The 14,473-nt window shown below is 38.6% G+C and overlaps 1 protein-coding gene across 2 annotated transcripts in view; it reads right to left on the bottom strand.

Annotated features, from left to right (window-relative positions):
* Window positions 1–2,902: 2,902 nt before the first annotated feature.
* The window catches only part of LOC106949616 (proline-, glutamic acid- and leucine-rich protein 1), a 22,630-nt gene continuing 11,059 nt past the window's right edge, over window positions 2,903–14,473 (bottom strand). For both annotated transcript variants that reach the window (XM_015036001.1, XM_015036000.1), the window contains exons 3-7: window positions 11,581–11,625; window positions 11,233–11,271; window positions 9,658–9,805; window positions 8,236–8,397; window positions 2,903–7,019 (exon numbers count right to left, since the gene is read on the bottom strand). In XM_015036001.1, coding sequence (XP_014891487.1) covers window positions 6,013–7,019; window positions 8,236–8,397; window positions 9,658–9,805; window positions 11,233–11,271; window positions 11,581–11,625 — 1,401 coding nt within the window. In that variant the 3' untranslated portion in view covers window positions 2,903–6,012. The remainder of the gene's footprint in view (window positions 7,020–8,235; window positions 8,398–9,657; window positions 9,806–11,232; window positions 11,272–11,580; window positions 11,626–14,473) is intronic.

Below are 14,473 nucleotides of genomic sequence, written 5' to 3' on the forward strand. Positions count from 1 at the left end.
TTCTTTTTTTCTTCGTGTGTGCCCGTCCCTTATTAAAAGGCCCCAAGGGGGTAAAAAAAAAAAAAAAAAAAAAAGATGACATAGAGTGTCGAAATGCTACGGAGTGAAGGAGCGAAGTGTCAGTGGCTAAGACGGAAAAAATAAAGTCGTCGGGGAAGTAGGGCTAGCTTGCTGCTCGGATTGGATTTCAGCAAACGGCCTGCAAGATAAACAAAGTCTGTTTTTAACTTTACAGGAGCGTTCAGCAGAAGAGTCACGTGGAAAAATACACGGATGGGGAGTGGCCAGCGGAGGGGGTGGGTGCTGGTCCGGCCCGACCAATCACAGAGCAGAACCGTAATGCAAAAGCAAAACAGGAGTTAATGTGGTCTTGAATAATTACTGAGGCCATGTTTGTCCAATTAATTAGTTTATTTTAGTGATAAAATGTAAAGCTTCTTAGCTACAGCTTTTAGTTGCTGCTACATAATTCTTTTTTTTTAATTATTATTGCAAGCTAAATCTAGCTTAATACAGATATAGATAGAATGATGCTTAGAACCAGAGTTGGGTAGCATCTAGTTACATTTAGGCTACTGTTTACTTTTCCTAGCGCTGTCAGTCATGCTTAAGTACATGCTGCCAAATGTGCTAATGGCAGAGAAACAACTTACCATTCCAGGAAAACTGTTTATATGCCTTCAGTGGTGGCATGAGTGCTCATGCTAATAAGGCTGAGTATTCATGGCAAGCTATGCTGAAACTGCAGTGTAGCAAAGAACAAGAGGAGAGTGTGAGCAGGATGTGCACTGGGGTGATTGACAGTGCTAAGTCCCTATTATTTGTCATAGGGATACTGTGAGCAACTTCTACGCCATAAGTTGATTTAAGTTCTTACTCTTTTTTTTTTTTTTGTTTTTAGATAAATGTGCAGCCAACCTAACAGTGGAGCAGTTCTTACCTGGATGTAACATATCAGTTGCTGCATTATAAGCACGTTTTCAATTTATGAAAACACAATAAGATCATCCACAATTATTTATAAAGTGATTAAAAGTTTTTTGGAACACACTTTTAGGATCCTGGCTGCCATGTAAAGATATGTGGGAAGAGTTTGAGGAGTCGTAGCGAATGGCAGGTCGGAGGTCGGGATGGTCGACACAATCAGCTGTAAGCCAAATTACAACACTGATGGTAAACTAGAAATGTGTGAAGAGCTTTCTGGGTAAGTGGTATAGGAATCTGTACTCAGAGTGACAAATTCCTATGAGTGGGATTTTTTAGCACATTGTGCTATGCATCAGAATTTACACTACAAGGAACAACTAAAGCAATGTAACACAATAAAGAAAATCTAGACATGTGAATTGATTGTAGCATATTAATTCATTTATTTATTTTTATCAAAAACAATTTTTGTTGATCACATGTATTTGATGGGAGTAAAACCGGACACCGAAAAGCATATCAGACAAAAATCAATAAAAAAAACATGACCTCCATTCATAATAGCTACAATTTCTAATAGGATATAAAAAAAAAACAACTTGGTATACATGAAACTGAGTATTTTTACTCAAAGGACATTATGACGGCTACCATAAATACTTACAATAAGCAACAATTTTAACAACACAGCCTCACAAAAACTCTCGCACACATGCGTACGACACGCTGAGGAGCTGCAGGTAAAATTGCACAAAGATACCCTCAAAGTACATCACATGTAGTAATAATATTAATCTGAAGTACTACACAAACAGCCACATTTAGATACTGTTAGACTTCCTGCTGGTTCACTTCTGCACGAGTTAAAGGAAAACAGTCTGATGTTTAGGTGTAATCCAGCTGCAACAACGTGAGTTCAGAGGAAGAAGAAAACGGCTTCAGATGAAGGAGCAAACAGTCTTCTGCAGACAAAACTCAAGCAAGGTAACAGTCTAGCATCAGGCCTTGGCTGACAGTCTGGGCTTTTGTAGCTGCTGGAAAGGCAGAAAGGATGTGAACTTCAGGGAGTTTGGCTTTGACTTAGGGAGTCCAGTTTGTGCCTTTTCTTTACAAATTATTAGTATTTTACAGAACTCTATAAGGCCTCTTCTGATTTCTTCTGATTTTATTGTCCAGGTAAATTAAAAAAATATTTTTCTTCGTTAAAACTGCAAAAATATTGAAAAAAAAAAAAAAAAAAAAAACTAAATCTGTAAATTAATTGTTTTTGTTTTGCTTTATATTGTAGGAAATGAAAACACACAAACAAATTACCAAATTTAGGACTGTCAAACAGCTTTCAAACAAAATAAAGAGAAGGCCTTTAGGAAAAAAGAAACACCCATAACAGATGTTTTCTGACAAAAAAAGGATAATAAAAGAAAATGCACAATCATACTTTGCATTTTTTGTTCATTCATGTAATCTTTTAGTTACTGAAAAGCAAACATGCAAGTTTAAAGCAGCCTCCAATATTGTGGGTGTCACTAGTAAATATGTGTAAAAAGCCTTAAAAAGAAGTGATATTTTATTACAGGAGTAGTAATTAAACACTAAGAAATCAGTAATATTACAACCTTTACAGTACAGTATTACTGCATTACTTACAGTAATATTACACACAAACATATTTATGTGTGTGCGCGTGTGATTAATCAAGATTTACAAGATTAATCACAGAAAAACAAGTCATGAGGAATAAATGTGCATCAAGCATTTTTGAAAATAAGCTATTCTTCACTTTTTGATCAGCATTAAAGACATTTTATTCAGAAATTCACTACTTCAAATTTCCCCAGGATATAAATATCCCATAATGCCAAGAATCATTTTTCTGGAAAAGACAAGAGAAACTATTTTTGTTTAAATGCCCCACCACAAAGTCTCTATGTAACCATTAGAACTATTGACATCCCAAATGTTTGTTTTTTTTGAAGAAGAAGAAGAATTTGAGAACAAATAGTTTCTGTCCTGCCACCATATGTGTACTATGCCGACATTTTAAATGGAACCTTGTGCTTTGACATGAAGACATGAAAAATGGTGGATATGTGAAAAAGGTCCTTATGTCCACTCTTGACGGCAGAGAAAGTGTGATGCAGTCGGGTGTTTCTCTTCCAAAGGCTTTTTACACATCTTTAATAAGATGACCATTGTTTTGAAGGCCATACATAATATTGCTGATAAATAGGTTTTATTTATAAATAGCTTTTATTTTATCTCAAACTTAATGCTGTTTAGACCTGTAAATAAAAATATAAGGTAATCAAAGGTAAGACCTCATAATCTCACTTTGCATTTGGGAGGAACCTCAAGCCAAAGAACAGAAAGTCTCCAACCAGCATGGCTCACACATCTCTCTTTTTTTTTTTTTTTTAAGAGGTAAATGTTTATAACAGTTTATGTCCTATCAATCAGCATGGAATAGAAAAAGGAAAAAGTGCAAGTACTATTGCTAAATACAGTTCATCTTTTTAAGTCTCACAAAATAAAGAAATTTTCAGCACTTTAAAAAACATCTGTCAAAGTAGAGCTAATCACAATCTAATGAAAGCATGTAGAAATTGCAGAATGGCTCATTGAGTATCTGTATTCATCTATAGGCACAAAATACTTTGATCAGCTAAGATCAAATCACTTCTACAAGTCCAGAGGACGAACAGTCACAAACCACACATTGTACACAGTTTGAAAAAAAAATCCCTTTTCAGCTCATGAAGCTTTACATGAAAAAAGATCAAATTTTAACCGACAGTCAAGTCAGCTTTTCAATGTAGACACAGTCAAGAGGCCTTTCGTCAGTGAACTACAAAGTCAATTACTCCATTAAAGCAGAACAAATACACAGAAAGATTGAATTGAAACAACTTCTTGTCTCAAACTCGAACAATCCGTACTGACGATAAATCAGGGGTAGACTATTTGTATGTTTCAAGAAACTGTTTGAAAAGCACAGACATGAAGAAAGTCTTGAATGTCAAAACAAAACGAGTATTTTAAATCAAAATTGAAGTTTCCTCCTGCTTAAATGTAGCTTCTTTTAATATTGTGAGTTTTAACTTTTTACGTGTAGTTTTCTTTTTCCTCACTTTCAAAATGTAGGTTTTCAATTTTATTTTTTCAAAGTTTTTCAAAGTTCAAGATCAAACTTGAAATTCTGTTTCAAATTTTATGACCAATCCGTAGCCACATACTGGTCTACCTAGCAACAGTGAGGCAGATGAGGAAACGCTTTACTTTACAGGTAGAAATCATGTGCTGTGTTCAGCTCATTATCTTTAGAAACATCAACCAAATGAGGCAAAGGTCAGGAAATAGAAAAAAAAAATCATTTCATTTCAGTTCAGTTCTAATATTCAACATTACAAAATAGACAAAGAACCAGTCCCAGTTGTCTGTCGCGACGCAGCCCTCCGTGCAGCTTGCTTGTCAGAATGCATAACCTTTCTACATTCATCATCAGTTGACAAAAGTTGATTTTAAAATGTTAGCGTTATAAAAACTCAACAGTCGGTTTCATGGAGGAGACAGGCTCAGGTCGCCTTTCAAAAAGAGCAACGGTTCACTGGAAACACGCCAAGACACTTTCAGTCCAAAGTTAAACACTTGGTAATTACAGTATGCACACCTAACAGTCTGGAACGACAAAGTGGAACCACAATAATACCACTGTAAAGATGTGAAAGCTTTAAAACACAGCTGCTTTCTGGCTTCTTGTACAAGCAAACGGGATGCATGCTGGTGAAACCTTTTATTTTTAGCACGTCTGTGTTCAGTATTTGCCAATCCAACTTTGTAGAAAGAAAGTTAAGAACACGTAGCACTCACTATCCAGGTTTATTTTGAAGCAGCGGGCCTCGATGATTCACGCCTAGAGTCAACCTTAATATTTTTCTTAGTGTTTTAACAGGCTTAACGATGTGCTTTGTACTTTAATACATGAAATGAACAGTGGTATGTGTGTAAGGCAGTGGATCCTAGTATTTTTGCTGTATTAAATCTAAAACAGTCGAAAGTTGTTCAATGACCAAAAACAACTGAATTTCAAATGTCTGACTTCGCGCACAGCTGCTCACAATGTAAAAATAAAAACATTAAAGATACAGCTTTTTCTAGCACATACCCAATTAAAGTTTTCCGATTTCAATTTTTGACTGATTCTACGTCATCGTAGATCTACATTTCGGAATCGGCCACGGCCGATTAAACATAGAATAAAACAATCTTCATGTTCTTCATAGAGGTAGAAGCTTAAAAATACAAGAAAAACAATGAAAGAATTACAATATAATACCCTAATCTGTGGCTGTATCTGTATGCAAGAGAATTCAAAAAGCAGCTTACAGGCCAAAAAGGTTGGGAGTTGTTAGAACAGGAAAAATATATATTTTTTTCTTTATTTGATTTCACTAATCAAAGTAGATCAAGGGAAGACTGTCAAACTGATTGGTGGATCTCTAGACAAAAGTCCAAATCTCTAGTCAAATCCTTCTTAAAAAAACTTAACTACTATAGACTTAATCTATTTTTTTTTAAATCACTATTCACATCTTAAACTCCCCGTTTCTCCTAAAGAGCCTCTAAAGCCAACCAGAACCGGACACGTGGGGTTTCCATGTCAAAGTGTCCCTGCAAGGGCAACACTGTATCATAGATTGAAAGACAAAGGAAAGAGAGACGGAGTACCTCTGTTGTGGGTTTTGCATGCAGTGCATGCCAGGTAACAGCAAAACCATTGCTGCTGCTAAGTGGTTTCAGCTACGATAACTGAATCACTTTTATTTATTTATTTATTTTTGTCGTAAACCCAGGCATTTCTCTCATCCAATATAAATATTCGGTTTCAAGTTTTTCTGGGAGTGCCTTGTTTGCAAAGTGATCAGAGATCCCAGTCACACCTACGCTCCTCTCAGCTATTACAGTAAGATCTGCAAGACAGTTCTTCACCTGCCCAACTCTTCACCTGCTCGTCCTGATCTACAGAAATGCTGTAAAGCATCAACATCCAACTCCTGCCTACCGAGCCACCTCGTGCGAGCTGTCGGGTTAGGAGGACTCCATGGTGATGACGGCCTCGTCGGCCTTGTAGACGACAGCGGAAGAGGAGGGAACCTCCTCGCACGGATCCAACACGGACAATTTCACGCCGAGCTTTGATCCGGGGGAATCTCCGCCGACTTCCTGCACCGCTCCTTCCTCCTTCCCCTCATCCAAGCGCCCTTTCTGCAGCTCGTCTTCCCCTCTCCTCACGTGACAGCGACACACCTCGATGCCAGAGTCGCCCGTGAGCCGTCTGTGACTGAAGTGATCCTCCTCGTCTTCTTCGTCCTCCTCCTCTTCGTCTCCGTCTTGTTTTGGCTCCTCTTTATTACTTGTGTTCGGCGAGTGCAGATCCTTTATGGAAGGAGAGGGCGTTGCATCATAAGGTGAGGGTGAGGCCTCCTCCACAGCCCCCGGTGGGTCGGAGGGCACGACAAAATGAACTTGGCCGGGAGGAGCAGAAGACAACAGGACGAGGGGGGAGAGAGGGAGGCGAGCGGGATGTGAGAGTTGTGAGTGTAAAGGGAGGGAAAGCGGAGGACAAGGAGGCGAGAGTCTGTCGCTGCCAGCAGAGGAGCGTCGCTGCACGGGTATGACGTCAGGAGTGGCGGCGGGTATCACGTCCGGGGGAACTTGAGACGGGGAAGGCGATGACCTCAGCACGACAGCGTAGTCGCCCCCAGCTTCGCTGGGTGTGGACACATGGCTGCTGTCATACGTCTCGTCGGTCACCTGGACCGAGAAGGAGGTGCTGGACGGGGAGGTGAGGGAGCAGGACTCGCAGGAGCAGCTGGTGTAGTTGTCGGAGCTCTGGGAGGAGGTCAGCCCACTGGTGCCGGGGCCCAGGTACGGAGGACAGGGGTGCCGGTGGTGGTGGTGATGGGGATAAGAAGAGCTGGGCCCCGCTGTGGTCCCTCCCTGGAGGGCGAAGATGGAGCTGTAAGGAGGAGGAGGCGTGCTGGGCTGGGCAGCCACCTCCTCATAGGAGGGCAGCTTCAGGGAAGTCAGGAAACCTGCAGCAAAATTTCAAAGTCATTTTTGTGTCCTGTAAAAGGCTTTATTTTGCTATAAGCTTCGAAGAATTACATCCAGCAGCCACTCAGTTGCTGTCATAATTACAACTGACTAAAGCGTTACTTAAATGTTTAAGCACTTTGTAATGTTGAAACACAAACTTCAGTATATTTCATAATAATTTTCTAAAAGTAGGGCTGGGTCATATGGACCTTGCTGAATGTGATATTTTATAGTATTTACTATGATAATAATAAAAGGGAAAATAAACTATTTACAACTTTAAAAAAAAACTTCTGAATTTTAACTGGGCTTCTTCAGGAAACCAAGTACATAAATACATTTGATTTGATCACTAAACTGTACACAGCAACAACATTTGATCACATTTTTGAATTTATTGGTATACACTGATGCTCTGAGGGAAGCAAAAATTGGATAAAACAGTAACTATAACAATTCCACCAATCAAGTTAGCTTTGGAGTTTCAAACATCATTAATTGGAGTTCAACACGGTCATAAGCATGAATCTAAATTGGTGTGCATTTGCATTCAGCACCCCCCGAGTTCAATACTTTTTCTATTCACGTTCTTTCAATTACAGCTGCAAAACCTTTGGGGTTTGTTTCTACAAGAGTTGAATTTCTAGAGACTAAGCTTTCTGCTCATAGTTCTTCACAACGACTCTAACTCAGTTTCTAACTCACGATTTTGAGCCATTCTAACATGTGAAAACAATTTAATTTAAACCACCAATCCTCTGGCTGTTTGGCTCTGCTCTCTTCCTATTTTCACTTGAATAAAAAAGAAATCACAATGATGCACTACTTTGTGTTGGTGTATAATACCTTCAAATTTGTGATAAAATACATAATTTATCACATACTCTGTAAGAAAAGGGAACTTTGTTCTCTTCCCCAGAGCTGTGCAAACAAAAAGGCATCATTCTTTCCTTGCAGTCCTGTTTGGGAGTTCTTGCTGCTGGTTCTTATTTGGTGAACCAATGAGAACTTCTCAATAGTTCCCATCTGAAGTATAGAATGTTGTGGCCAAATGGAACATTTTATTGTTGTTGTCACTGTGAACATTTTTTTTTCTTTTCTTTTAACTAATCAATCTAATCTGGAGCTTCTCAAGTCAAAGAAATGGCCGATTTAGTCAAATGAATCACATTTAAAGCCGCTCAGAATGACTTCAGAATAAATTCAACATACTGAGGTCCAACATCGAAGATGGGTAGTTACAGGCTCCGTTATAAGCGATTAGGTTGATTTCCCTTTGCCTTTGCTGCTGCTGGATTCTCAGCTTGGCTCGGCGGTGCCGGTAAGCACAGAAACAGCTGAAGAGGATCAGGACCGTCCACAGCAGCCAAAACCCTGTGGGAAGCAAGACAGCTCTGTAAATAAACAACGACATCCAGCATGTTCGTCAATCAGTCACCGGAGGCCAAAAGGCAGGATCAATGTGTTTTGGCATCACGTGTCCCAGTGATCATAAGTGGTTAGTAGTACGAAACATAAACAAGACCCCTGAGGTTCAACATTACTCTGAAAAAGTTATTTTCTCATAAACCCAATAATTTGTGTGCTCTGTGAGGTCTGATGATGCGTCATCAATTTTGGTGAAATGTTAAAGGATTAAGTTCTTCTTCCAGGACTGAAACTTTAAAGGCTACTCAAGAAAATCTTCACTGAGGCATTTAGAGGTGAAATTGCTGGTGTACTTAGATCATTGTCCTGTGTATTAATGGCCAGAGTTTAGCTGTCAAGGTAAAGTGGATTTAAGCAGAAATACCCCAGTAGCCAAAAACCATCACACTACCAAGACCTTGTCTGATAGATGATGCTGAATGCTGTGTAAGTTTTAAACTGAATGTAATAAGACCCACACGTTTTACTTTTGTCTCATCAGACTGCAGAGTATTTCTGTAACTCTTGAGTATTATTTTAGAAAAGGCTTTGTTACCATGTCAGTGATTTGTATTTATTTTTTTAAATCAGAAGATGTGTTGCTTTTTGAGGTTTTTGAGTCTACTTCATGTTGTCGGATTGGTTCGTTCTAACTGAGTTATTGATTCTATGTGCCTGGCAGTAACCAGACCTGGGTGTTGCTTGTGAAATTGAACCAAAAGCTGTGATTAATCCCAGTTAATTTGTGAATTACAAGAGAACAGCTATATCTTCACACAGTGGTAGGCTGATTTTGATATTTTTTTTCCTCTGTCTATCACATTGGAAACTGCTCTTTGTATTTTTTTATTTTTTTGGTTATTTTTGTCTGATGCAAAAAAAAAAGTCTTATGATCATAAATTGTGACAAAAAAAGCAAAAACGAAAAATATCTGTAAGGGTCAAATAGTTTTTTTTTTTTTTTTTTTTTTTTTTTTTAATTGTACTGTAAATATCTGACCTGAAATACTGAATACATGATCCCTACTCTTTGTGATGTTTCTAAAATTGTCTAAATTTCCTCAAGTCTGCTTTAAAAATGTAGTGTTCAGGTAAAAATAATATATATAATGTGTCAAATAAAGGTTGCAAAAAGTTACAAAAGTGTCCCTGATAATACCTTTTCATCACCTGTACTCATTTAATCGGAACATTTCATCTTAATTTAAAAGTTGTCAACTGACTTACACCAGAGTTCATAGTAATAGGTACAGCAGCCCGTTTCTCCACAGCAGTGTCCTGTTTCACACCGGTAACCTGGACTGTTGTTGGCTCCTGGACAGTACTTGGGACTGACCACAGGCTGCCTGCCAGAGCCAACGTGATGCTCCACCACCTGGTGGACAAAGCAAGACACTGCAATGTAACCACAGTCAGCTTCTGTCAACAGATGTACGGACATACTAATAAATTCATACTACTACATACTGTCTTTGGGGTTTTATGATGAACACATACCATTCCATAACAGGGAAGTGAAAGTAAAAAATTTTGCAAATAAATTTAAAGTGTGGTGTCCATTTGCATTTTGGATCCTCTTCTCTGATACATGCAAATAAAATCCATAGAGTTTTGTTGGGGAACATAATTGAACAAACAGAATCAAGAACACAGGAACACAGCAGACATATCAGGAAGAAAATTGTGGAGGATTAAAGCAGGATTAGGTTATAATCCAGTATCCAAAACTTTGAAAATCTGAAAAAAATATTTGTCCAATAAATCATCTGAAAATGAAAACAGAATGGGACAACTGTAAACCCGTAAAGACCTAAGCCTTTCACCTACACTGACACTTAGGGCGAAGAGAGCATTAAATCAGAGAAGCAGCCAAGAGGCCTGAGATCCACAGCTCTGGTGAAAGAATCTGTTGACAGGCAACTAGGAGTAGCTCAGTCCATAAATTAGGCCTTTATTGAATAGTGAAAAGAAGAAAACAATTGAGGGGTGAGGGGGAAACCCATAACTTTTTGGCATACAAAATGATGCTGTGTGTGGTGGGAAACATTGGACATCATCCTAAACACAACACCCACGTTGATACCAGAATCATGCATGGGGGATACTTTGCTTCCATACGGACAGAGAAACTGCCCAGAGTTGATGGAAAGACTGGTGGAGCTAAATACTGAAAATTTGTTAAAGGCTAGAAAGGGCTTGAAACTGGGATAGAGGCCCACATTTAACAGGACAACAAACCCTAAACATACAACCTCAACAAGACCACTGCAGTATGTTTCTTACTGCAATGATCTTGGTTAAAATATATCAATCTATGAGAATGTCCCAGTCAAAGTCCAGACCTAAATCCAACTTAGAATCTGTGGCAAGACACAGCAGTGGAACGTTCTCAGACACTCTCCGTCCAACCTGAATGAATTTGAACTGGTTTGCAAAGAAGAATGTACACCATGCTTCAAAAGCTAACAGAGACCTGGTCAAACAGACAAGCAGCTGTAAATGCAGCGAAACGTGGCTCTACCGAGTATTGAGTTGGAAAGGTTTAATACAAAAGCATGCTATAATTTCTGATTTTTATCTACGAAAAAAAAATGTTAAACCATATACTATCCTTTTTCTTTCACATAATTAGCATTACTTTGTTATGGACAGTCACATTACATCCTAACATATACATTGAAGCTTGTCAGCTCAAGTGAGAAAGTCTGATAAAGCTCAATATTATTGTGCGGCACTAAGCATTTTAGCAGATTCATGATCGTTTTCATCATTTGCAGGTTAAATCTAAAAGACAAACATCACCTTGTCAGCTGTGTTTCTGTCAATCTCCAGCACAGGCACCTACATAGTATGAGAAATACAAGGAAAGTTGTATTTGAATCGGCCAACATTGGGCTGCAACTAAACGCAGGCAAATATTAAACACATTGTAAAAATGTGGGAACAACATTGGAACAAGCAAAGGCATCTAAATCTGGTCTGCACATAGTTACCACACAAGACTCAGAAGTGCTAACGAGCAACAATGCATTGCCATAGCAACAACTAAGAAGCAGGCTGTGAGTTTTTTTTTTCCCTTTCTTTTTTGTTTTTATTATTAACCACATGTGGAAAAGTGTTTTTTCATCGTTTAAAAGCTGACCTCCTTACCGTTACAGCTTCAGGTGCAACCAGCTCCTGCAGGGACATTGTCATCTGATAAAAAAAAAAAAAAAAAGACACAATCATCAGGACAGAGAGAGGACAGGACGGACGTGATAAGACGCCGATGGCAAGACTAAGCAAACAATATGTTATTAGTCCAAAAGTGGCAAACACTTTTCCAGTCAGAGACTGTCAGCTGCTTGTCTGCTGGCTCATCAAGGTGACAAAGAGGCTCTTAAACGCACTGATTTCTCTCTGTGGTCTGACGTAGGCGACAGAAATCACCCACTTCTGGGTATTTTTACAAAATTTCTTCCTGCGGCCTCCCATGGTCTTCTTACTAGTCTTGCTTAAACACATGAAATATGTAAAGTGGTAAAGAAAACACATTAGCGACAACTAAGTAGCATCAATGTTCTGATATAAAAAAAATCCTATGAACGCTTAAGTTTTACTGGTCAACTGTTCGAGAGACAAATATGTTCCTAAAGACGAGGGAACCAGATTCAAATGGGCAAAGGTTCATATAATTAAAGACAACATTTATTCGGAGAGCATAATCACAAATGTTAATCACTTATCCATCCATTCAAGATCTCCATGTTATCCAATAAAAAAAGAGATCCAGATGGGAAATCCAGACATCGTGTTTCCAGTGACACATTCAGAGGGATGACCAAGTTTCAGAGGGATGACCAAGTTTCCACTGACCCGAAGGAATACACGCCTGAAAACCAGATGTTTGCATACAGTGCAAAGAAACATGGCCTGTTTTTCTTACTGTTAGATAATAAAACTGATTAAACATTCATTGTTTTAGGACAGGTTGGGATTACTAAAATTATCTAATTGAATTGACTTAAAATATGATTGCCGTGCTTTTCAGAGCATTTGGAAAGCCCAGAGGATTTCACCATGGCTTTTTAAGTTTTGTAAATTAAGGTAACAAAAAACAGCAAGAAAGATATCAGGAAGAAAACTGAGGGCCTCTAATTCATGCTTAAGTAGAATTTCCAGATTTCTGACGGTGTCAAGTTTACCAGTTCAGACAACAAGGTATGTTGCATGGGAATGTCCAGCTGTACTATTCAGTAAGGAAGGAAATTCTGTGTCCCAGAGATGAATGTCCTTTTTATGTGAAAGGGTTATATCAATTCTAGACCACCCAGAAAAGACCTTGTTTGAAACTGGTAGATGGTCCCATTGTATGCCTTGAAATTAGTTCTCTGCCATCATGGGCTGAAAGGCCACTAAGCAAGGACAAAGATTACTCCAAAAAGATTAGAAAATGACAGTTTACAAATGCACTCAGGGTCAAAGACCTTAGTTTTTGGAGACATGTGCTGTGTTCTGATGAAGCTAAAATTAAAGACTTTGCCATAATGGTACTATCAAAAATTTTACGTTCTGACACAAAATAATGTCTGACCATCAGTTCTTGACCTTGAGGCTTATACGCATCGGTAAGTCCAAATTGCAAAGACAAAAAAAAAGGAGCAGGTTTTGAACTGGCCTAGCCAAAGTCTGAATTTAAATCAAGTGTTGATGGCATGATCTGCAGACCATTTATGATCAACATGGAAGAATTAATACAGTTCTAGGTCTCCTGCACTGAGGTAAGAAATGTATTACCAGTTACTGTAAACACTCGAACCAGAATTTATTTTGGTCATTTTTGTCTGATAAAAACAATGTGTTTGATGATCTGAAACTTTAAAGTGTGAAAAAAAAGCAAAACTAAATAAAATAAATTCATAAGGAATTTATTTGAGGCAAACATGTGCACAAATATGCACAGAACTGCATTTCTCCTAGAGCCTCTTTATGTTTTCTTAGCCATCCTTGATCACATCATTAAAAAAAAGAAATCACATGGCTGACATCTGAAGCTTCAGCATCATGGATATGACCTCCACCTCAGTGAAGGTCATATGGGTTGACAGCAGGCAAAAGGGGGGAAATGTCCATGTGTGCTGCATAAGGGACTGCAGTCAAAACAATGAAACAGAGCTGGGCTTGTTGCACACCAAGACAGCAGCCATGTAAATTAGACATGCTTGCTTAACAACCGACTCCTGCCTGTGGTCAGCACAACTGAACAATGTTGGCCCAGCATTGTGTGCTCCATATCCAGACAAACACACAGCCATACACGTAAACATCACAAGTTGTGCATATGCAGCACTAAATTTATGGCAAAAAAAAAGCATTACTTTGACATTTGTTTACTAACCAATATAAGGCCGCAAATTGTGCTATAAACAACTAATACCCATAGGCTGCTCAATATTTCATAATGCAGTAAAACACAGGTGGGAAAAACAACATAAAAATATCACTGGTGCTTCTAATATTTGACGAGTAAATGATGGCTTGTCAAATATTATTTTTTTTTATTGTCTTCCCTGGAGAAAATGTAAATATTTAAAAAAAAAATAAAATAGACAATATCATACTGCAGTGTCAGAGACATGTTCTGCTGCATAGTGTGAAAAAGAAATGCCAAGCCAGGATGGAAAACGCACTGTCAAAACTCCTTTCATGCAGAGTTCCTGTGGTAAGGCCACCACATGGCTTCAAAATAAGAATGTGTGTGAAATGTAGTCACTCTGAGACCACCAAGAAACCTCGAACGATCCACATCACAGTTCCCCTCAAAGTCCGCAATGAAATAAAAACCAGAGTGAAGCACCGATATTATACAAGATGCTAACTAGTCAATAATATTTCTGCCGCTTTTACGCTAAGTGCTTCAGTTTCAGAAAAATAAATAAATCTAAGACATTTTAAAAATCTTGCAATAAAAGTAACAATGCACTGACAGGCCTAACAGGTTGTCCCCATTCAAACAAAAAAACTCTACTGAGACATCCTCCCTCTTCCCCCCCCAACCCCCCCC

Source organism: Poecilia latipinna, unplaced genomic scaffold, assembly GCF_001443285.1.
Source record: "Poecilia latipinna isolate Pla-1442-1.1 unplaced genomic scaffold, P_latipinna-1.0 Scaffold353, whole genome shotgun sequence".
Lineage (NCBI taxonomy): Eukaryota > Metazoa > Chordata > Actinopteri > Cyprinodontiformes > Poeciliidae > Poecilia > Poecilia latipinna.